This window comes from Phyllobates terribilis, unplaced genomic scaffold, assembly GCF_046119375.1.
Source record: "Phyllobates terribilis strain yellow unplaced genomic scaffold, ASM4611937v1 Scaffold_1__5_contigs__length_1240528914, whole genome shotgun sequence".
Taxonomy (NCBI): domain Eukaryota; kingdom Metazoa; phylum Chordata; class Amphibia; order Anura; family Dendrobatidae; genus Phyllobates; species Phyllobates terribilis.
In genome coordinates this window covers 881,696,784-881,721,561 of record NW_027362761.1, presented here as the reverse complement: position 1 = coordinate 881,721,561, position 24,778 = coordinate 881,696,784, and the positions used below count along the sequence as shown (strand labels likewise).

Here is a 24,778-nt window from a genome sequence, read left to right as displayed (position 1 = left end):
TTTACAGGACGATTTGTACTTATAAATGACACCATGCATTTTACCATGTACTGTACTGGAAAGGGGAAAAAATTCCAAGTGTGTTCAAATTGAAAAAGAAAGTGTATTTCCATAATTGTTTTTTTGGGGTTTTTTATTTACCATGTTCACTATATGGTAAATCTGACCTGGAAATATGATTCCCCGGGTCAGTATGAGTATGCAGATACCAAACATGTATAGTTTTTTTCTATTTAGGTGGTGAAAAAAAATTTGGAAATTTGTAAAAAAAAAACAATTTTGCATTTGTCGCCATTTTTCGAGACCCATAATGTTTCCATTTTTCGGGATCTGGTGCTGTGTGATGGATTATTTTTTGCGCCCTAACCTGACATTTTTAATGATACCATTTTGGGTACATATGATGTTTTGATCGCCTCTTATTGCATTTTATTGCAATGTTGCGGTGGCCAAAAAACCCCGTAATTCTAGCATTTTGATTTTTTTCTCGTTACGCCATTTACCGATCAGATTAATTTACTTTATATCCTGATAGTTTGGACATTTCTAAATACAATGATACCAAATATGGTGCCATAAAAAAAATGTTTTTCAACAATTGAAAAAATATGAAAAATAATTTAAAAAGGTTTGATATTTTCCACTTTTAAACACTAGGGGGAGTAGCTGCTGAAATTTGCCATGAAAACCTAGTGTAGTACTAGCTCACATTACGACTGCAGTAAATGTGGGCAGAGTCTGCTCACATGTATGTGATCTCACTCCTTTCCTCCCCTTCTGGGTGTTTGTAAAAAGATAAGGATGAAGTTTAGGATTACAGTGTGGAGCCATTTTGTTAGTGACTGCCAGTGATAGTGACAAGTACAGTGTCCCTGATGACGGATGGCAGCACCGATTCTGTTGGTGCTCCTCCCTGTATCATAAACTGGGGTGGAGTGTATCATGTGCTGTGATTAGATATGCTTAGAGTAACACACGCTGGGATTAGATACAGGGCTCAGTGTAGTGTATCAGATGATGGGATTAGATATTGGGATCAGTGGAGTGTATCACACAGAATGGGATTAGATACGCAGTATCTAATATATGTAATGTGTGTATGATCAGTGGTGTAATGTGTGACTCAACATGGTCCATTTCTGTGGAAGCAGTGGTGTAATGTGTGACCCCAATCTGTCCACTACATTACTACTCCCATAGAAATGGATGGAGTGGGGGTCACACATTACACCATTGCTCCCATAGAAGTGGACAGAGCAGGCTTACACATTACACCACTGCTCCCATAGAAGCGGACAGAGCAGGGTCACGCATTGCACCACTGCTCCCATAGAGGTGAACAAAGCAGGGTCACACATTACACCACTGCTCCCATAGAAGTGAATAGAGAGCGGTTATGCTATACACTACTACTCCCATAGAAGTGGAGTAAGGTTGCATATTTCTAAGGAAGCAGGGGTGTAATTTGTGACACTGCTTCGTGCACTTCTATCGAAGAAGTGGTGTAATGAGACCCCGTTCCGTCCATTACATTACTGCTCCCATTGAAGTGGACAGAGCAGGGTCACACATCACACTACTGTTCCCATAGAAGTGGACAGAGCGGTGGCACACATTACACTACTACTCACTTAGAAATGTGTGACCCTGCTCTGTCTACTTCTATGTGAGCAGTTATGTAATGTAAAAGGCATTAGATACATGGCTCTGGGGAAGGTATAACCATGATGGGTATTAAATACATGGCTCTGGGAAGGGTATTACCATGATGGGCATTAGATACATGGCTTTGGGTGGTATCCACAGCAGCATACATAGTAACTATGGGGCCCCATAGCAAAAGTTCCAATTGCCCCTCACCCCAAAAAATAATAATATTCAGCGGGGTCACAGAAGAACATACCTCATAAATTTGCAGCCCTTACAAAGTAATTTTCATCCTATTGAACCCCCTAGTTTCCCATATCATTCTCCATATAGTACAATGGGCCCCACATAGTGCATCATATAGTACAATGGGCCCCACATAGTTCACCATATAGTATAATGGCCCCACATATTTCACCATACAGTATAATGGCCCCACATAGTGCTCCACAGTATAATGGCCCCACATAGTGCTTCATACAGTATAATGGCCCCAATTAGTGCTCCACAATATAATGTTCACCATATAGTGCAACATACCTTATAATGGGCCCCACATAGTGCTCCACAGTATAATGGGCCCCACATTGTCACCATGATGAGCATTACATACACAGCTCTGCCATGTCAGTTTGCAGTGATATAGCAAAGCTGTGTCAGTTTGTTCAGAGCACAGCAGTGTGATAATTTCTCTGCTGTGCTCTGAACATGGCAGTGAGCAATGATCTGCAGCCTTATATTCTACTGCTACAGGCTGCGATCACCGCTCCCCACTGATAATCACCTCATACATGACCTCCACTACCAGCATCTGCTGTCATCACTCCCTGCTTCGCAGCTTCTGTCACTGCTTGGCTCACTTTGAGCACTGAACGGTGACAGGAGGAAAGTGTAGCCCGCAGTATATGCTGTGGGCTTCACAAAAATTGTGATGATCTCCTCCCACAGCTGTGACCTGGACAGCCCAGGGGGCGTGCCCAAGTCACAGCATGAGGCAGCCACAATACAAGAGATGCAGTTGGACAGCGACCGCAGACTCCTATGTACAGAGGCTGCCATAATTGAGGTGAGCAAGTGTCGTTACACACCAGTAAGTGCGAATAGCAGCCCTCAGTGCTTGAATAAAAAAATAATTAAAAAAACCTGTTAAAATAGTGAATTTAATTTTGTATTAAAACTAATTGATTAATATATAATCAACAATTATTAATACAAAAATAAACATTTCTAAATGCAGCAATACCAAATATGTGTATTTTTTTATTGTTTTATTTTTAATGGGGCAAAAATAGGGTGATTTGAACTTTTGTGTTTTTTATTTTTTTTCCATATTTCAAAAAAAAATTTTTTAAAACTTTTTACTGAATTTAATAGTCCCCTTAGGAGACTTAAAGCTGCAATCATCCGATTGCCTGTGCTATACATAACAGCGCATCAGCACTGCTATGGATAGCGAAAGTCTTGGTCTCCTTGATTTCCTCATATGAAACAAAAAGAAACTTGCAAAGCTTTTCCTACCAACTGCAATGTTAAAATTGAACAGCACATGGTTGCACACAGATAACATGCATGTGCTCAGTGTCGAATTGAGGGTGCCAAGGGCCCTCCAGTAACCAACTCCAGGACCCCACTTTTCAGCTACATGCAAATGTGACATTAATCAATCACAGATTTATATAACAATGAACTGGGTAGATTGTTAAATGAATAAGATCCTGCCCTTGTCTGTACATAGTGATTCAAGTATATTGTGCCAAGTACTGATTATATAAGAGGTGGTGGCCCAGTCTTGCACAGCGGCCCACCGGAGGATTCTCCTGTTGTCCTGTAAGCCAGTCCAAGCCTGCATGTGCTATACATCATTTTCAAGGACCCATAGACTTATGTGGGTGCTTTTGATCTCAGGTCAAAATCAGACATGTCTCCATGATTTTTTCACGGACGCAAAGTTATCGAAAAAACACGGACTTGAATATTGAATTGACATAGAACACGTACATGAAAACGGATGAGGACGAAACTGTGTTAATCCCCTTAAGTGAGATAATCTGAATGAAGATGGTGCGTTATTTGTCAAGTAAAATCTTGATACATCAGTTTGCATTTAAAGAGTAACCATCGTTTTAATTTTTATTTCATAAATCAATAGCACATATGAAAATAAGCAACTTTGTAATATATCTTATCAGAGAAAAATAGCTTCCTTCTCTGCCTGAATTATCAAAATTCGCAGTTCTGAGGTAAAATCCTCCCCCTCCTATCTACATAGAATCTTATCTGTAGACCCTGCCATCTTCTATCTCAGTAATGGGAACGTCCTCACCGAATACAGATTTTACCTCAGAATTGAGAATTTTGGTAATGACTGATCAATTCTGGCAGAGAAAGAAGCCGATTTCTCTGATGAGATATATTACAAAATTGCTTATTTTCATGTGTATAATTGATTTATGAAACAATAATCATAACAACGGTTACTCTTTAACCCCTTAACAACATTTGACGTACTAATACGCGTCTGTGCCCTGGGACTTAAGAGCCAGACCCGTATTAGTACGTCATCGCGATCGCGCGCGCACACAGGCTGTGCGGGCACGATCGCCGCCGGGTGTCAGATGATTGTCACAGCTGACACCCGATACTATGTGCAGGGAGCGGTCCTGCACCGCTCCCAGCACATTAACCCCCGCGATGCTGCGATCGAAGTCAATCGAAGTTGATCGCAGCATTGCGGGGGCAAGGGGAGGTGATCGCAGATACTCACCTCCTCTTTCGGCTTCCAGCGCTGTCTGCAAAGGCTTCCCGGGTGTTGCCATGACGACCCGATGTCGTCATGACAACATCCGGGTCACCAGACAGCAGGAAGATTGTTTGGACATGCGCAGTGCATCTCCAAACAATCTTCTCCCTGTCCAGCGCTGACAGCCTGCATAGCACAGGGATGGTGCTGCATTTCTGTGCCATGCAGGCGATCAGAGAAAAAAAAGTGAAAGTCCCAGAGTGGGACAAAGTAATAAAGTATAAAAACTATCAGAAAGTGGAAAAAAAAAAAATTGCAAAAATATTAAAACAAAAAAAAAATAATAATCCACCAAAAATAAAAATATAATGTACCCATCAATAAATATTATTATAAAAAAAATAAAAATAAAAGTACACATATTTGGTATCGCCGCGTCCGGAATAACCTGACCTATAAAACTGTCCCACTAGTTAACCCATTCAGTGAACACGGTAAAAAAAAAAAACGAAGCAAAAAACAATGCTTTATCACCATACCGCCAAACAAAAAATGGAATAACACGTGATCAAAAAGACAAATATAAATAAAAATGGTACCGCTGAAAACGTCATCTCGTCCCGCAAAAAACAAGCCGCCATACAGCTCCATCAGCCGAAAAATAAAAAAGTTATAGCTCTCAGAATAAAGCTATGCTAAAAAATATTTTTTTCTATAAAATTGCTTTTATTATGTAAAAGTGCAAAACATAGAAAAACGATATAAATGTGGTACCGCTGTAAACGTACTGACCCGAAGAATACCTTATCAATTTTACCACACGTGGAACTGAATAAAAAAAAACAAAAAAACAATTCCTGAATTGTTGGTTTTTGTTTATTCTGCCTCCCAAAAATCGGAATAGAAAGCGATCAAAAAATGTCACGTGCCTGAAAATGGCACCAATAAAAACGTTAACTCATCCCGCAAAAAACAAGCCGTCACATGACTGTCTGCCAAAATCTGGAAAAATTATATGGCGATGCAAAAACTAGATTTTACAAAAAATGGGTCTTTTAGTATGTGACAGCTGTCATAAAAACCCCATATGATTCTGGTATTGCTGTAATCACACCGACCCGAAGAATAAAGTCGTCTAATCACTTATACCGCACGAGGAACGTCGTCAAAAATAAACTCTTGGGTTAGGATTGGGCTAGGGTTAGGGCTGGGTTTGGGGTTAGGGTTGTGCTACGGTTATGGTTGTGCTACGGTTATGGTTGTGCTACGGTTATGGTTGTGCTACGGTTAGGGTTGTGCTACGGTTAGGGTTGTGCTAGGGTTAGGGTTGGGGTTAGGGTTGTGATGGGGTTGGGATTTTTTTCAAAAGTAAGAAAAAAAGATGACGATATGGCGACTAGTGTTGAGCGCAAGTGCTCGCTACTTGAGTTTGCATCGGGTGCTCTGGTATGCATTGAGTATCGTGGGTATTTGAGTGACATGCTCGAGTCTCTGCCCCATATGCTTCGCGGCCAAAAAAACTTTACGGGGATTGCCTGCCATGCACGAGCGATCCCCGCATGTTTTTTTTTGGGTGTCTAATTACCGTGAAACATGCGGAGCAGGGACTCGAGCATGTCACTCGAGCACACGCTGTACATGGTGCATACCTGAGTACCCGATGCAAACTCAAGTAGCGAGCACTTGCGCTCAAGACTAAATTCTGTGTCGTACCTCTTGGTTCAAAATGTTCACTATACACCTTGGAGAGTCCCTGTATGCCCAAACATTGGAGCTCCCCCACAAGTGACCCCATTTTGGAAACTAGACCCCCAAGGCACCTATCTAGATGCAGAGTGAGCACTTGGAACCCCTAGGTGCTTCACAAATTGATTCATAAAATTGAAAAAGTGAAAAAAAAAACATTACATAATGGGGTCACTTGTGGGGGAGCTCCAATGTTTGGGCACACAGGGGCTCTCCAAACGCAACATGGCGTCCGCTAATTATTCAAGCAAATTTTACAATCAAAAAGTCAAATGGCGCTCCTTCCCTTCCGAGCCCTGCCGTGCGCCCAAACAGTGTTTTTTCCCTATATATTGGGTATCTGCGTGCCCAGGGGAAATTGCACAACAAATTTTGGGGTCCATTTTTTCTTGTTACCCCTGTGAAAATAAAAAAAATTGGGTCTAAAATAACATTTTTGTGAAAAAAGTTAAATGTTAATTTTTTTCTTCCACATTCCAAAAATTACTGTGAAGCACCTGAAGGGTTAATAAAGTTCTTGAATGTGGTTTTGAGCACCTTGAGGGGTGCAGTTTTTAGAATGGTGTCACTTTTGGGTATTTTCTGTCATAAAGACCTCTCAAAGTGACTTCAAATGTGATGTGGTCCCTAAAAAATGGTTTTGTAAATTTTGTTGGAAAAATGAGAAATCGCTGGTCAACTTTTAACCCTTATAGCTCCCTAACAAAAAAAAATTTTGGTTCCAAAATTGTGCTGATGTAAAGTAGACATGTGGGAAATGTTATTTATTAACTCTTTTGTGTGACATATCTCTCTGATTTAAGGGCATAAAAATTCAAATTTTGAAAATTACAAAATTTTCAACATTTTCGACAAATTTCCATTTTTTCCACAAATAAACGCAAGTGATATCGAAGAAATTTTACCACAATCATGAAGTACAATATGTCACGAAAAAACAGTCTCAGAATCAGGGGGATCTGTTGAAGCGTTCCAGAGTAATTACCTCATAAAGTGACAGTGGTCAGAATTGTAAAAATTGGCCTGGTCATTAACGTGCAAACCACCCTCGGGGCTTAAGGGGTTAAGATAAAACTCCTATTTTCTAATGGGTTAAAACCCACACTTGTTAAAAGGGATAGCTCAGGAACACTACAAACAGCAGGAATACACACTGCCATGAAGGTACTGTATGTGAACTATTAACATAAAGACAAGAAAACATCTGCAAATAAGCAAACTGCAGCTCCATTATTATGACATTTCCTCTTTAATGGCAGGGTGTTGTGCTGGAAAATGACTAAATAATGAGAAAACCAGGTTATTATGTAGATGATAATAAGGATGTACAACAATATTATGTCTGGAGTTCATGCAACTTATATCTATGTTGCAGGTTAAGAAAGCCAAACACTTGTTGAGGTAAAAACAAACAAGTGACGTTACTTTTTTAATGCTGATTCCTTGTGGAATTGGATTGAAATTTGACAATGTCTAGTCAGACTGCAAAACTACAAGTGGAAAAAAAAGCTTCAAAAGCCTATTCAAAACTTCATAAAAAAAAATCTTCAAAACTGTGACATCTGAAAACTTCATAAAAAACCACATGGATTTCTGACATTGATTCATTTTGAAAACCACGTGTGATTTACCCAACCTGGAGAATGTGCACATACCGTCTTTTTCAGTTGGATTCTGCCTGAAATCCATCAGAAAAAAAACACTGGAAAAAAATGAACATAATGCACAGGATTGTAAAAATGGTATTGCCCTGCCCATGTTCAGTCTTTTAGATGCTTCAGAGTTGGGAAACCATGAAGTAGTTAAAAGAAGTGGCATGTTCATTCTTCCGATGGCTTCTGCTAGTTATAGTTTAAACTCTAGACAAAACACGTCATTGGCAGAGCCACCGCAAACGTGGCAACAACCCTACTGGTGTAGCTTCTTCAGGAAGAAGATCTCCGGCTTTTTCCTGAAGCAGCTTCTCTTAAGAAAACCTTGAGGGTCCACTAGCAGCTTAAAGACATTGTGTGCCCTTAGAAAATCTCCATGTGCACACACTCTTAGGCTGCGTGCCCACTATGCGTTTTTCAAGCATTTTTGCAGCGGAATTTCTGCAGCGAAAACGCTTAAAAAACGCTTGGTAATACGTGCCCCATGGTCCCCAATGATAATCCGCATGTGCTGTGCACATGGTGTGGAAATTTCCGCTGCGGATTATCATTGCGGAAAAATCCGCAGCATGTCCATTATTTTTGCGGAAACGCAGCGTAATTGCCGCCATTGACTTGCACTGAATCGCTTAATATCCGCATCACTACATGTGCACATGCGGATATCATGCGGTTCAATGTGCGGATGGTACCCAAGTCTGGAGAAGAGGAGACTCTCCTCCAGACTCGGGTACCATAGAACCTGTAAAAAAAGAATTTAAAATAAAAAATAAACATTATACTCACCTTCTGATGGCCCGCGGTCTTTTCTCCGGTGCATCCTGGCTTCCCGGCAGCTCGCGATGGTGTAAAAGGACCTGCCATGACGTCATTTAGTCATGTGACAGGTCACGTGACCGCTGACGTCGGCGGTCTCGTGACCTGTCACATGACTAAATGATGTCATGAAAGGTCCTTTTACACCACCGTAAGCCGCCCAAGACACCGAAGGAGACCGGGGGCCATCAGAAGGTGAGTATAATGTTTTTTTCTTTATTTTTTACCATTTTTATTATTTTTTTTAACTATTAACTTGGTCACACTATATAAATCCATGCCGGTTGCATGGATTTATATAGTGTGACCAAGTTGTCAAGCACTTTCCAAGTGATGCTAAAATCGCTTGGAAAAGCGCTTGATAACCCGCATACGGAAATGCATGTGAAGAACGCTTGACAAACGCATCTACCTGGCAGGAAAAACGCATGTAAAATCTGCATGCGTTTTTCCTGCCAGGGAGATGCATGGGCACTTAGCCTTAAAGAACTTCTCCAGTGTTTTTGTTTTTTTTAATTGCAGCGATGGAGTTGTGCAACTAATCTAAGTTCCCTGCACTTAGTCTTATACTTATCAGACACCGTCTTATTCTCTTATCAGCGCTGCTCCGATTGGTCTTCTGTAAATTGTGACCTGCCGGAACGCTCCAGTGTTTGCCGGGCATGCTGGAAGTCAAAACTCAGTGTAAGTCTATGAGAGCCATAATGAGGCCAGAACAATTCTCTCATAGACTTACATTGAGAGCTTGTGATCGTTACCTCTGACTTCCGGGCAGCCAGAAGTTGCAGTCACAAGATGGCGACGTGGCACCGGGGCAGCTCGGGGAACAACTGAAGATGGCGGCTGGTAAGTAGAAGACTAGGGGCAGGGACCGTAGATTAGTGGCACCACTCCAGCGCTGCAATAAAAAAAAACGCTGGCGTGTTGCTTTAAGATGGTCCCAGTCTCCAGAGAATTCTTAATGGCAAGATGATAGAGAACATATCAGATGTAGTGTAAAAATACAAAAGTGAAAGGGAGTGAGGGTCACACAATGACAAATATTAATAAATCTTTCAAAGGGTTTTTCTAATCTTCTATCTTCAGCCCCCCTATATGCTAGGGGCAGCGCACTCCTAAAGATTTACAGTTCAGACCAGCCATATGTGCAGCATCAGAGGAGCGTAGAGGACTGAAGCTGGCCGCATCCTGCAAACAGGTTGCAAGCGCTTTCTCCTTGCCTAGGAAACTAACTCCTCTCAAAAAGTACAGAGGTGGCCGGTAACGTGGCAACAAGAAATCATCTATAGAATTCGTCATCTCTCACGAATGAAGAGGATTTTTAATAAGAGGTAAATAGCAAAGTTGATTGTTTTTACAAGCACTTTGCAAATGAAACCACTTAAAATGTAGAGACAATCCTTTTAATATAAGACCTCGACTTAAGTTCAGTAAACTGGCACATAAAGTAAAGATTCCAGGTAATGAATTAGGTAAAGTCCAATAGGGGAATTTATTATAGACTTTACACCAGAACTTTGAATTAATAAGATCACACATGTTTATCTAAAATTTTTAAGCTTTTCTGGCCTTTTTGTGACTTTGGGAGTGAGGCACATCAGGATGGTTAGTGTCTCCCTCTGCCCAACAAATGTATTTTATTTTATGTCTGAAAATACTGTAAATTATAGCTGAAATCTTCTTTTCTGCTGCAAGGTCAAGAAGGAATGTGACTAATGTATTACACGAGTTATGCCTCTTAAAGAAGCATTCCCATCAAAATTTATATTCTCTTAATATATTTTATATACCTACTTATAATTGCTCTTTTTGCCCTTCTACCCAGATAATTCTTCTCTTTTCCATTAGGTCTATGACATCATGTGATTAAAATCTGACTAGTTGAATCCTTAAGATCTATGTAGAAACAGGAGGTCAATTTTCCCTAGATGAATCATAAGTCACTGCAAAAGTCCCTGGCAGGGGGAGGAGGGAGCAGCTGGGCCAAGAGTTGCAAGGAAAAGAGACTTTCTGTTTCTACATAGAGCAGAGAAAAGAGAAGTAATAACTGGGTAGAAAGGCAAAATGAGAAATTGTAAGTACACAGTGCTATATAGTGTGATGATTGCAATATATTAAGAGGATATTACATATTATATATATTATATAGGATTAAGAGGATATCATATATTAAGAGGATAAAAACTTTGTTGGGAGGAGTGCTTCTTTATTAAACGTGTCACATCTTTTTCCAGTGTACTCTGCGCTGAGATTGGCACTCAAGATGCTGGTCCACATAAATTGTCTTTTAATGAGTTGCATTAAAAATGCCTAAAGGCTCACAATGAATACCATGGAAATAGACAAATCTAAAATAGTGATCCATCTACTACCAACATATAAATGATTCCATCAAAGGGAGGGCTATGACAAATATATTGATAACCAAGAGAGCACTAAATCCCTCACACCCAAAGCCCATTCACCTTTAATAGTGATAGATCACCAAAACACAAAAACACCACTGCGGAGTGCAGCCAGTAGATATTTCTGGTCTGTCATGGTTCCAGAGATAAATAGACCTGGTTCCAAAAGGGTGTAGCACGTGTATATATGTTTTATCTGCATACAGTACCTTAATACACCAACTATAGAGAATAACTGCTCGTGTACGGTAATTAAACCTGGTTCAAAAAAATAGCAGGCGTATATGTGTGTATTATCCTGCAGACTATCAGCAGGACACCGCATCAATCCTAATCTTTATTTTTCCTCCTTATGAACCTGAATAAGATGGGGAAACGCGTCGAGGAGTAATTTAACCCCGTAGGACACTGGGGAGGCAGGATTCCCACACATTAAGATGAGTTAACTCTTTTCTACCTTTATAATGAGTGTTACAGTTGGTACCTCTTTTTTGCTATCAGTGACAAATGATTATCTAATACATTGCTTTGGGTTTCTGGCTGATTATTTTGAATATTGACAAGGGTAGAGTTAAACTGAATTTTTATACATTTTTCATATTATCTTGTATGGGATGATACCTGCTATGTATTGTCCCTAACTGGGGAAAATATCTGTTTATAAATAGTCTGAAGTGGTATATGGTTCCTACCTGGTAAATGATTGAACATTAGCACAGGGTTGGTGTAATGAGGTGCTGTATGCAGATAATACACACATATACGCCTGCTATTTTTTTGAACCAGGTTTAATTACCGTACACGAGCAGTTATTCTCTATAGTTGGTGTATTAAGGTACTGTATGCAGATAAAACATATATACACGTGCTACACCCTTTTGGAACCAGGTCTATTTATCTCTGGAACCATGACAGACCAGAAATATCTACTGGCTGCACTCCGCAGTGGTGTTTTTGTGTTTTGGTGATCTATCACTATTAAAGGTGAATGGGCTTTGGGTGTGAGGGATTTAGTGCTCCCTTGGTTATCAATATATTTGTCATAGCCCTCCCTTTGATGGAATCATTTATATGTTGGTAGTAGATGGATCACTATTTTAGATTTGTCTATTTCCATGGTATTCATTGTGAGCCTTTAGGCATTTTTAATGCAAATCATTAAAAGTTATCTTTTAAATGGTTTTTTTTATGTAAGACTTATGTATACACCCATGAATTTATTCTCTATTTTTGTGATCTGATCCACATAAATTGTCACCAAATGATTCACCCCAAAATAACTGCATAAAATCGCTTACTGGAAACTGGGTGGAGAAGTTTTGTTCCTATATTTGATTTTAAATTGTTGGGTGGTATGGAAATGTCGGCATATTTTATGCATAGAGGGGTTGTCCATTTATATAATAAAAAATGCTATGCAATATCATAAAAATCCTCTTTACTCCTGCACCAATAGAGTACAGACGTTCTAGTAGTTCCTCGTGTGTCTTGGTTTAGAAGCTGCCAGAGATAACAAGCTGTGGCTGCACATGACCACTGCAGCTAGTCAGTGCCCACCATGGTCATGTGCCACATTACTGGCATCAGCAATTGGCACTTAATCATAGAGCATCTGGGCGTTTTTTTATTTTATTTTCACTCTTTTCTTACTTTTCAACAAGTGGAAAATCTCTTTAGGTTTCACAACAGCTAGTTGCCGTACAAAAGATTTCTGAAACTGTATACATGGGTCATATAACATATAATATATATGTATCGTATCTTTCATTTTTATTAATAAATTCTGCAAATTCAGAAAATGTATCCAGAATTATTAGGTTATGTTTACCCTGCATTTTAGCATGCATTTAATGTACTGTATATGCTCAGGCTTGTACCTTAAAGGGAATCTATTTCCAGTTTTTTTTACATCTAATCTTAGAGCATCGTGATTCAGATACAGAGACTCTAATTCCAGCAATTTCTCACTTACTGGGCTGCTTTCTTTAGTTTTCATAAAATTGCTGTTTTATCAGCAGGAGATTATCACTATAGCACTAGTAAACCTGCTGTTATGTAGTCCCCTATATACATGAGCTCTGTATAACCCCACACCCACCACTGATTGGTAGCTTTCTGCCTATGCACAGTGTACGCAAAAAGCTGCCAATCAGTGATGTGTGCGGCATTCAGAGAACTGCTAGATCTGCAGCAGATAAAACTCTGATTTTATAGTATGTATGTGTATATATTTAGAATAAATGTAATCATGAGAGTGATTCTTTTTCACTTTTACCACAGGTCATCGAGTAAGTCAATGTCAGTGGAAAATAAAAATGGAGACGAAAACGTCAATAAGGAAGAATACACAGAAAGTACCACTCTGCAGATCCGAACAGGCCCAGAGTCTGTATCCAAAGAACATGAAATCTCTGAATCAGACTGCCAGACTTTTTACTCAAGGACAGAGTATGGTTCGGGTGTCATGGAAGCAGAAAAAGACAAAGAGATCATTTTGTGCCACAAGATTACTCCTAAAGTTATCGAAACTCCAAAGGGTGACACAACAATTGACGTCCCTATCACGCGAAGAATGGAAGAAGGACGACAGGGGGCTATGGTGGAATTACAGCTGTCCCTCTCACAAGACCTGCACTTGAGTACTGGAGGTGCTCCTATTGTGACTCTTCTGGGTGCTGACATATCTTCTAACACAGAGCACATTGTAGACAAAAGTGAAGTTGATGCTCCAGCATCTCCTACACCTATTCAGAAGATATCTACAACATTCCAGATAACAAGCAAGCAGCAGCCAAAAATTATCCCACTAAGAGAAGCACAAGAAACTACTTTCTCCAAGGTTGAATTGATCTTAGACTGCTCTGGTAGAGAATTTGAGTCCAGCTCTTTGCCTGCTGAGGGGTGTGATAAGTCTGTAGAGGAAGGAGGGCACTCGGAGGAACCTCCTTCTACTGTCTCCTTTGGAATCACAGTAGAAGACTCAGAGCAAGGCGAGGAGGATCAGCAGGATCACATCAGACCTAACAAACACCGGGCCAGGCACGCCAGTAAGTAGTATATATATGGCCATTCATTACTTATTGTACAGTGTCGTGACATTTGCACTTACGTCCTACGGTCTGTAATCTTTTCTTTCTAATTTTAATTGGCAGAACTTGCAAAAATAAGAATAAGATACTTGTGCATCTCATTGCATGAAATCTGTTCTGCATGCAATGTCTTGACCGTGCAACAGAGGTTAATTGAAAGTTCATTGTAAAGTATAATGATGAGACTTGTTGAAATGGACAGTTAGCCTACGAGTCCGCCTGGATGGAAAGCTTGATGATCCTTGCAGAAGACAGTTTGACAGACACTAACATGTGGAGCACTGGGTAGCTACATGATCCTTTCCATTTTGTGAGTCTGCTAGACTGTGAAATGAACTTACTATTTCTTCTGCCTTGATCCCTTTAGAGGTCAGACACAAATTCTATTCTGAGAAATACCCTGACGTAGTCCAAAACTACATGCTGACTTTACAATATTCACTTAACTTTCCTGGATAACATTACTAGGGTTGTAGTGGAAGCTGGAAATCGTAGACTGAAACTTGAGTAGACTATGAATTAATTTGATTTATAAGTAATCGGTGAGCACCGATCTTTGTGTGTAGATGTCTATTTATCCAGGTCTTGATTATTCTACTGATCGCTGTAGACGTAAGGAACAGGTAATAGTCACAATGTGCAAAGGAGGAATAGTCTGCATGTGTCTTAGATGACAGTGAGCTCAGGAGCAACAGGCAATAGTTGTCATTTATGTCACTGGCTACTACTGAGTCACAGAATGTTCCAATCATTACTTTTGTTACATTTTATAAAATGTAATTTTGCTATTTATAAGGATTTTATCCCCAGTTAATGCGGAATCCCCCGCCTAGAACAATTATCTACCGTAATAGTTGTTTCTGATCTGATCACTAGAACTGTTACTGTTGTGATTGTGAGAAGATCTAGAATTTCTTTAGCCAAGACAGATTATCATTGGTTTCGACTGATCAATCCACAACGGTCATTATCCCAATGAAAATTCTTATATTATTTATTATTAATCACTGTATAAAAGCAAAATAAATTTGGTGAAAGAAGATTTCTATTTTGCTACTTCTGTCGCTAAACTTGTGCTTTCTTTTGTATTAATGTTGTTGCAGTTGTTGAATATTGTATTTATTGATAGTGGATGTAAGAACATGCTGGGAGAAATAGTTCTACAACAGCCAGTGAGCCACAGATCGAAGACCACTGTATAATGTGTATATATTATACATTATAGTGATTTTCATTCTGACCGCAGCGTAATTATTGTTATATAGGGAGGGTTTTTACACATTTTTTTGTGCATATAAATAGTTAAAATGACGTAGTGTCAGTGTGTGAAGTTATTTTTATTTTTTACATTTAAAATATTTGAATAAAATATATTTTAGTAAAAACTTCTAAAAAAAAAAACTTTTTTGCGTTTGAGTCAGTTTTCAACAGAATTATTGAAAAGGAAAACGCAGCACTGACTGCCCACCCGAAGTGTCCGGCCAGGGGATGATCTGTTTATCTAATCAGCTGTTAGAAGCTGTCACATAAACTTCAGGGAAGGGACAGGAGTAACTGTTGGAATGCAGTGCTGAGGTAAGGGCTGTAAATAAGAAGCTAGCCCCAAAGCTTAGGCAAGAATTCAAGGCATACTTTTCAGCACTTCTTAGAGTTTTGACACAGTTGTGTGCTCGGTTTACTAAGAATATCTTGTGTGACATGTGAAAACTGAATGTATCTAATATGTATTTCATACTGACATGTGTTTCCATGTGCCCTGAAAACCCAGTTTGAATAGACTGATGGATTAATTTAGCACAAGAGAAAAACTATAAGGTTCATTCACTTGGGCTTCCTCTTACTAATATTAGCATCCTTTGTATATGCAAAATCCAACCCCTTAGAAAAATAGCCCCTATTTAAAGTGCATGAATGCCTTTAATTTATTTAACCTTTTTTAATCCACAAGCAATGAATGAATGAATGAATTAAGTAATGAAATTAATCAACCTAACAACCAGCCACTTGTAAAAACAAGTTATCACCTGTTGGCAGTCCAACTACGAAGACCAGGTTTGATTAGCAAAATGAGGCACTTTTACCCCATAAGAATGGAGCAGCGGTGAGCATTTTTGGTCGTTTCTCCATTAAATCTCTATTGGACTGCCGAGCGCTGTACTTGATTTTTTTTGGGCAGCTCCATAGAGAATAAATAGAGCAGCCTCAAGCATCTGACCTGCCACTCCATTTTTTATTCCTGTTGGGGATAAGAATTCACCGTTCTGCCGATCAGTGCCTTTCCCAGCGGTCGGACCCCCACCGATCAGCAAGTTATCACCTATGCCCTGGACAACCCCTTTAAGCTGGCTATATTTTCAATGAAAAATTATTAATTTGATGGAAAATGTAAGGCCCCATATATGTTTTTACCATTTTACCAGATGATATTAAACCAAACATTAATTGTAGCTTTATAGCATTATATCAGCCAACAACAAAGAAAAAATGTTAAAGCTCGAATAACATTTGTGGAACAGATTTCGATTGGTTGGAAGAGATAATTTTGTAATTAGTTGGAAGTAATCACTCAATCGGCCAGCTACTAAGCTGGCCATTGATGTAAAGATATTTCTCACAACCTATCCAGAGGAAAATTATTTGCATTGGGTGAAAAATCATGCACACACACACACATATATACAGTGCCTACAAGTAGTATTCAACCCCCTGCAGATTTAGCTGGTTTGATAAGATGCAAATAAGTTAGAGCCTTCAAACTGCAAACGAGAGTAGGTTTTATGAACAGAAGCATAAATCTTACAAACCAAAAAGTTATGTTGCTCAGTTGAATTTTATTAATTTTTAAACATAAAAGTGTGGGTCAATTATTATTCAACCCCTATGTTTAATATTTTGTGGAATAACCCTTGTTTGCAATTACAGCTAATAATCGTCTTTTATAAGACCTGATCAGGCCGGCACAGGTCTGTGGAGTTATCTTGGCCCACTCCTCCATGCAGATCTTCTCCAAGTTATCTAGGTTCTTTGGGTGTCTCATGTGGACTTTATTCTTGAGCTCCTTCCACAAGTTTTCAATTGGGTTAAGGTCAGGAGACTGACTAGGCCACTCCAACACCTTGACTTTTTCCCTCTTGAACCAGGCCTTGGTTTTCTTGGCTGTGTGCTTTGGGTCGTTGTCTTGTTGGAAGATGAAATTACGACCCATCTTAAGATCCTTGATGGAGGAGCGGAGGTTCTTGGCCAAAATCTCCAGGTAGGCCGTGCTATCCATCTTCCCATGGATGCGGACCAGATGGCCAGGCCCCTTGGCAGAGAAACAGCCCCACAGCATGATGCTGCCACCACCATGCTTGACTGTAGGGATGGTATTCTTGGGGTCGTATGCAGTGCCATCCAGTCTCCAATCGTCACGTGTGTGGTTGGCACCAAAGATCTCGATCTTGGTCTCATCAGACCATAGAACCTTGAACCAGTCTGTCTCAGAGTCCTCCAAGTGATCATGAGCAAACTGTAGACGAGCCTTGACATGACGCTTTGAAAGTAAAGGTACCTTACGGGCTCATCTGGAACGGAGACCATTGCGGTGGAGTACGTTACTTATGGTATTGACTGAAACCAATGTCCCCACTGCCATGAGATCTTCCCGGAGCTCCTTCCTTGTTGTCCTTGGGTTAGCCTTGACTCTTCGGACAAGCCTGGCCTCGGCACGGGAGGACACTTTCAAAGGCTGTCCAGGCCGTGGAAGGCTAACAGTAGTTCCATAAGCCTTCCACTTACGGATGATGCTCCCAACAGTGGAGACAGGTAGGCCCAACTCCTTGGAAAGGGTTTTGTACCCCTTGCCAGCCTTGTGACCCTCCACGATCTTGTCTCTGATGGCCTTGGAATACTACTTTGTCTTTCCCATGTTGACCATGTCTGAGTGCTGTTCACAAGTTTGCGGAGGGTCTTAAATAGTCAGAAAAGGCTGGCAAAAGAGATCTTTAATCCACACATGTGAAGCTCATTATTCTTGGTGCCTGAACTACTTCTTAATACTTTAGGGGGACCAAACAGAATTCTTGTGGTTTGAGGGGTTGAATAATAAATGACACTCTGAATTAACTTTTAACCTTTTAAAAAAAAAAAAAAGCAAAAACAAAATTTGCTGCAGTGCATTTCCCACTTCCAGGCTGATCTACAGTACAAATGTCACAATGCCAAGTTAATTCCGCATGTGTCAACCAGCTAAATCTGCAGGGGGTTGAATACTACTTGTAGGCACTGTATATACCAGTGTGTGTGTGTATATATATATATATATATATACATATATATATATATATATATATATTATCCCATTGGCTAATAATAAACCAAACATACTGTTATCGACAAAGAAAAACAATTAGTTTATAATTAAAGAACAATTAATAGCAACCATGCTGCCCTGTATGGGATGGATTTCTTCAACAGAACACTTCTACATGGGAACATGCCCTAAGTTGACTTTCACACATTTTGTGGAGTATTTTGGAGATACACATTTTTAACATCCAATACTGACTAATATTTATTTGTTACATTAGACATACTTCAAACATTTTCTTGGTAAATGCTTCAGTCATAGCATATAGTATACTCTGATCCAAGAGATATATATATATATATATATATATATATATATATATATATATATTTATATGTGTGTGGGGGGATTGTTCTTATTGTTGGAAATGTTTTTTCAATTATTCCCCCATTTCCAACAAGATTTCTGACTCAACACTTAACACCTCTTTACATCTACGGCAGCGTAAAGGAGTTTTCCAACCTTTAGATCTCGGCATATTCTGAGGGCTCATGCACATGAGCATATTATCGGTCTGAGTGTGACCCAACAAAACATCAGATCGCTCCCGGACCGATGTTAATTTATGGGGCCGTGCACATGTCCAACGTTTTCCTTGGACAATCATGGGCTGCATGCCCATGATTGTTCCGATATTCGGAACGCACTCGGCCATGTAAGTCAATGAGTGCATGGAAATCATCGGACTGCATTTGGATCTGAGTACAGCCTGATTTCCGCCGACTCGCACAAAGGAGAAGATGGAGAAATTTTATTTTCCATTTTCTCCTGCAAGTGTGCTAAGGTTCTCTCTTCAGAGAGAATCAGATCACACTATGTTGACACTAAGCAAACTCTGATCAGAGTATTATTTGGATAATCATCCCTATTCTCTTGGATAAGAAATCTGCCCCTGCACTAAGGATAGACCATCAATATCAGATCGGTGGTGGTCCCCACTTATCTCTTTGCAGCTGCCACAGCGGCCAGATATAAGCAGTATAATGGGCCTGAACATGGTGTAGTGGTCATTCTCAAGTGCGGCAGCTCCGCTCACATTGAAGTGAATAGCAGCACCTGTGAACAACCACTGGACATTGAACTGAGATGATTATCTATTTTTAGGATAGGTCATTACCGATATTTGATTGCATACCCATATGTCATAGGTCCAATTAGATAAAGAAAAATAAGCAGCGCTCCAATTAAATGTGAAAAAAGTGGACCATGTATTGGCCTGTACATATATATGCCATGCTCGACCACAGCTCCATTCCTTCCCTATGGGGCTCGGCTTTTTCTGGTGACCTCATAGAGAATGAATGGAGCAGCGGTTTGGAATCCAACATGTTGCTCCACTTTGATAACATGTCTGGGATAAAAGTTTCTGCTGATCGATGAGGGTCCCAGCTTTCGGACAACCACTGACCAGCAAGTTATCACCTATCCTTAGGATGACAACCCCTTTAAACAAATTATTTAACTGTATTATATTTCAGCTACCTTCTGCTGGCACACAAGTATCAAAAGACTAAATCTATTATTTCTCCATTAAATTGATCACATATAAATATTGGATAACCACCGTATTTTCATCATAGGTCTCCAAGCAAAGTTTGAAACAGAATCAGAGGCTGACCCTGCTTCATGCCAGGCCAGGCAGATGTCAGCTGTATTACATAGCTGACGTCTGCCTGTAACGGCAGTGACTAGAGCTTGCTCCCATCACTGCAGTTTAACCATTTAAATGCTGTTGCCAATCTGTGACAGCAGCATTTAAATTACATCATTGCTGGTGTGTGCACTGGTTCCCATCAGTGATCATTGGGAACTTATGGATTACATTGCTGCAGGGGACCTGCTGAAGGCTCCTGTACCTGCCATGTTAGCCCTCCTATGAAACTGAGTGACAGCTCAGTTGGACAACATAGAATACTCTACATATGTGATCAGAGGTTCAAGTCCCATAAGGGTACTAAGTAATAATAAATAAAAATTAAACGCTTTAAAAAATATATATATAAATATATATATATATATATATATATATATATATATATATATATACAGTATAAAGAAGTATATAAAAGTTTAAATTACCCCGCTTACCCTGTCAAAAGCTATGACTTTATAAAATAAACATATCTGGTATTGTCATGTCCAAGAGAAGACATATCTAGCAACATATAAAATTATTTCAACCGTATGTTAAATGCCAAAAAGAGAAAAAAACAGGAGACCAGAATTGTCACAACTCTTCCCAAAAAAAGGTAATAAAAAGCAATCAGAATGTCATATGTTCCCCAAAATGTTATCAATAAAAACATCAAGGCACAAAGAGCAAGCCCTCACACAGCTACGTCGACAGAATTAAAAAACGTTACTGGTCTCAGAAATGGCGAAAGAAAAAGCATTTTTTTTAAATTTCAGAATTTTCTTTCATCACTAAAATAATGGAAAACTGTACACGTTTGGCATCACACTAATAGTACTGACCTGGAGAATCATGCTACCAAGTCATTTTTACCACAAAATTAATGATGGAAAAACAAAAAGTAAAAAACAATGGCAAAATGCTTTTTTTTCCAATTATCACCGTACTTGGAATTTCTTTTTCACGTTTTTCTATACACTGTATGGTAAAATGAATAATGTCAACCAAAACTACTGTTCATCCTACAGCATGGGTGAGGAAACTCAGACCCACGGACCGTTTATGGCCCTCAATGACCTTTCATCCGGCCCCTGGGCAGATTCCCGGGGACCGCAGTGCTTGGGCTGGCAGATGTATTTTGCCGGCCGCCAGTCCATTAATTTCTTCTTGCTCTGAGAACAAATCTAAAAAAAATCCCTGGTCATTAAAGGGATAAATTGAACAATGTAACTACTGAGCAGAGAAAAAAAGCCCATTTTCAAAAATACCTCATGTTCCATAACAAATGGTCACACAGTATCTCTGCCATCTTTTAGCTTACTCAATTTAAAGTTTCAAAAATGATTGTTTTGATGTGCTACATATCAAGAATTATGACTAGCCCAACCTGCCCTCTATTACTCTATCTAGATTGCCAAATCTGCATTCCTGAAGTTATGCTTTGCTTAAATATTTGCAATGTAGTATATAACCATTTGTCAAACTATCCCTTTTATTATTTAATTTCCTTTATTTTATTCTTTAATTCAGGGCTTAGAAGAAGTGAGAGCCTCTCTGAAAAGCAAGTTAAAGAAGCCAAGTCTAAATGTAAAAGTATCGCTCTTCTCCTGACTGCTGCCCCAAACCCCAATTCCAAGGGGGTGTTGATGTTTAAAAAGCGCCGACAAAGGGCAAGGAAATTTACGTTGACGAGCTACGGCACAGGGGAGCTTGATCGATACGAAGACGAAGAAGACGATAACGAGGAAGAAGAAAATAAAGAGAATACTTTTGAGGTCACTTTGTATGGGGCTAGTGAATCAGATCTAGATGAAGATTTCACATCAGATCCTGAAAACAGCGCACATATTGTAACTTTTGACTGGGACACTGGACTAGTAGAGGTTGAAAAGAAACTAAATTCTATTGACGCAATGGAGGAACTTCCAGAGACCAAAGGTAAAGGGGTTCTCATGTTTGCAAGGAGGAAGCAGAGGATGGATCAAATAACAGCAGAGCAAGAAGAGATGAGGAAACATAGTATCGAAGAGAAAGTGTCAATCACAGAGAATGTAAATAGCACAATATCATATCAGGCACAGCAACAAAAGCAAACCATTAAGACCCAGAGCTGTGTAAGCAAAAGTTACATAGAGGTTAGTAACAGTCAGCCAAGGGTACAGAATGGGTTTGCTGTAGCAAATGAGTCAAACAATTCATTTCAGTCTTCTTTAAACAGAACAGCAAGACCCTTTGGTGGTGGAGCCCCAAATCAAACAGCTCTGGCATTTTCACCTACCAGAAATATAGCAAGCCCTATGTCTGATGTGCCTGCACCACCTCCTTACTCTTCAGTCACTCCACCTCCTGAATCAAGATATCAAGTGTCTTCACCAGTGCCTGCTAAAGCTCAGTCAGCTGTTTGGGCTCCATCTTACCCTACAGAACAAATTGCTTCTAGAGATGAAAGAATTGCAGTTCCAGCAAGCAAGACAGGAATCTTAATGGAAGCCAAGCGTAGGAGCACCAAACCTATGTTCACCTTTAAGGAGCAGCCAAAAGTAAACCCAAATCCAGCGCTTCTAACACTTGTCCAGAATAGAGAAAGTAAACGTGGTACAGGCAATGAGTCAGGACCAGAAGAAGATTACCTCAGTCTTGGAGCAGAGGCATGTAATTTTATGCAAGCTCACGGTGGCAAGCAAAAAACACCTCCACCTGTTGCCCCAAAACCATCAGTCAAATCACCAACTACAGTTATGCCAATATCACCTGTGTGGATCCCACCATCTGCTGCTGCTGCTTCTGCTGCTCCTGTGCAACAACAGTTTCCAGTCCAGAATTCATTTCAAAGCCAAGGTCCTGCAGAAGCCACCGTGGCACAGTCAAATTTTCATTATAATCCTCCAAACACTCTTAATTTATCTGCTCCCCCACGAGGTCCACCTAAGGTAACTACAAGTTTGAGCCAAATATCTAAGCCTAAAACACCACCTACTACTCCATCAGGGTCAGCAGGTCCAGCCTATGAGATGCCAGCTTTAAAAGGAAAAGGAGCAGAACTATTTGCCAGGAGACAATCTCGAATGGAAAAATTTGTTGTTGATTCAACCACTGTGCAAGAAAAAGCAGCTCGACCAATCTCTCCAACTCCATCATTACCATGTTCTTGGAAATATTCATCTAATGTCCGTGCTCCACCTCCATTGGCATACAATCCAATCCAATCACCACTTTATCCCCCAGCAGCAAATAAACCTGGATCCAAGACTGGATCCTCAGCTGCCAAGAAGAAGCCAACTAAAACAATGAGCCCTCTTGAAGTAATGAAACACCAGCCATATCAGCTTAACTCTTCCTTATTCACATTTCAGCCACCTTCTGCTAACACATCAGATGCAGAAGTACCTAAGAAAACCACTAAGTCAAATTTTCTCCCTCCAACGAAACAAGCTCAACCTGCAAGGCCTGTCAATGCTCCTTACATTAATGCCCAGCCAACACCTGAATATTCTCAGCCAGCGTACAACACGCAGCCTTCCTTCCAGTCAAGTGTCTTCACCCCTACCAGCGACTCCTACCCTTCAGTGGGCTATGCCATGCAGGCTAGAGAAGAATCACCGATAGCAACACTGATTGCTCCCCCGAGGCCGAAATTTTCTGCAAAGAAAGCTGGTGCTACAGCCCAGGTGTGGAAACCAGAAGTTGGTGAAGAATAGTATTCGGTTTGGAAATGTATTTCCACTTGTAGAAGGAAAAATAGTTTGCGGTGGTGATCTGACATTGCCATATGTCCTGGCTATACTTAATACCATAACATTGTATCATCCTTTAAAATGGGTCCAAATCATTTATCACCTTTAAAAAATAAATTGCACATAGGTTTTCCTATATATGTGTGTACATATACATACAACTTTATTACAGTACTTGTCAGTAATTGACGTCCCAGTTGGATGCATACATTTGTATACTATTAAGTAATCAGGACTGTTGGGTTTGTGCTTCAACAATGAGTGTAGCGACTACTGATCACTACATATATAAAGCAATTTTGCAATACCACTTTATATTGTCTGTCCAGATCACCCACATTTTGTAACTTATATATACAAAGGTCAGCGATTAAGATATCACTGATCAGTCTGAGCCCATGGTAGAAAGATATTAAGAAAATGATGACATTTTTACAAAGTATACTCATAGTTAATTTATTTGGGGGTGATGCGTGAGTTTGTCATCTATGATTTATTTATTATTAACTTAGATTGGTCATAAATCATATACGTAAAAATGTACAGTATGTCCTAGGAAGGTTTATGCACAATGTAGGCTCAAGTAGGTATCAGAATCAATTTGTCATGCGTCTTAGTCTTAGAAATGGCCTACAATTCTAGTTATGGAGAGATAGCATATTGAATGAATGAAAGTGCAACTATACATCAGAGTAAGCTCATCCGTTATGGTTGAGCTCAGTATGTTTTACATAGGCTATGGCAGGTGGTTCAGGAAATGTTTTAGTATTTTGCAACATTTGATGGAGGTAACTATTATAGAAGGCTCCTAGGAGGCATCTTCAATTTGATAATGTAGTCCAATTTACCTGTGGCCATCTCTGCCAACTCCAAATGTGGATTATTTTATAAATGTATAGTACAAGAGTTGATAAGAGATACTTTTTTACTAGCAAAAAACTTTTATAGTTACACATCTATCTGTCCAT

General features: G+C 39.7%; 1 protein-coding gene across 3 annotated transcripts in view; it reads left to right on the top strand.

Annotated features, from left to right (window-relative positions):
* The window catches only part of SYNPO2 (synaptopodin 2), a 448,549-nt gene that overhangs the window by 342,926 nt on the left and 80,845 nt on the right, over window positions 1–24,778 (top strand). For all 3 annotated transcript variants that reach the window (XM_073639782.1, XM_073639772.1, XM_073639792.1), the window contains exons 3-4: window positions 13,287–14,053; window positions 21,607–23,744. In XM_073639782.1, coding sequence (XP_073495883.1) covers window positions 13,287–14,053; window positions 21,607–23,744 — 2,905 coding nt within the window. The remainder of the gene's footprint in view (window positions 1–13,286; window positions 14,054–21,606; window positions 23,745–24,778) is intronic.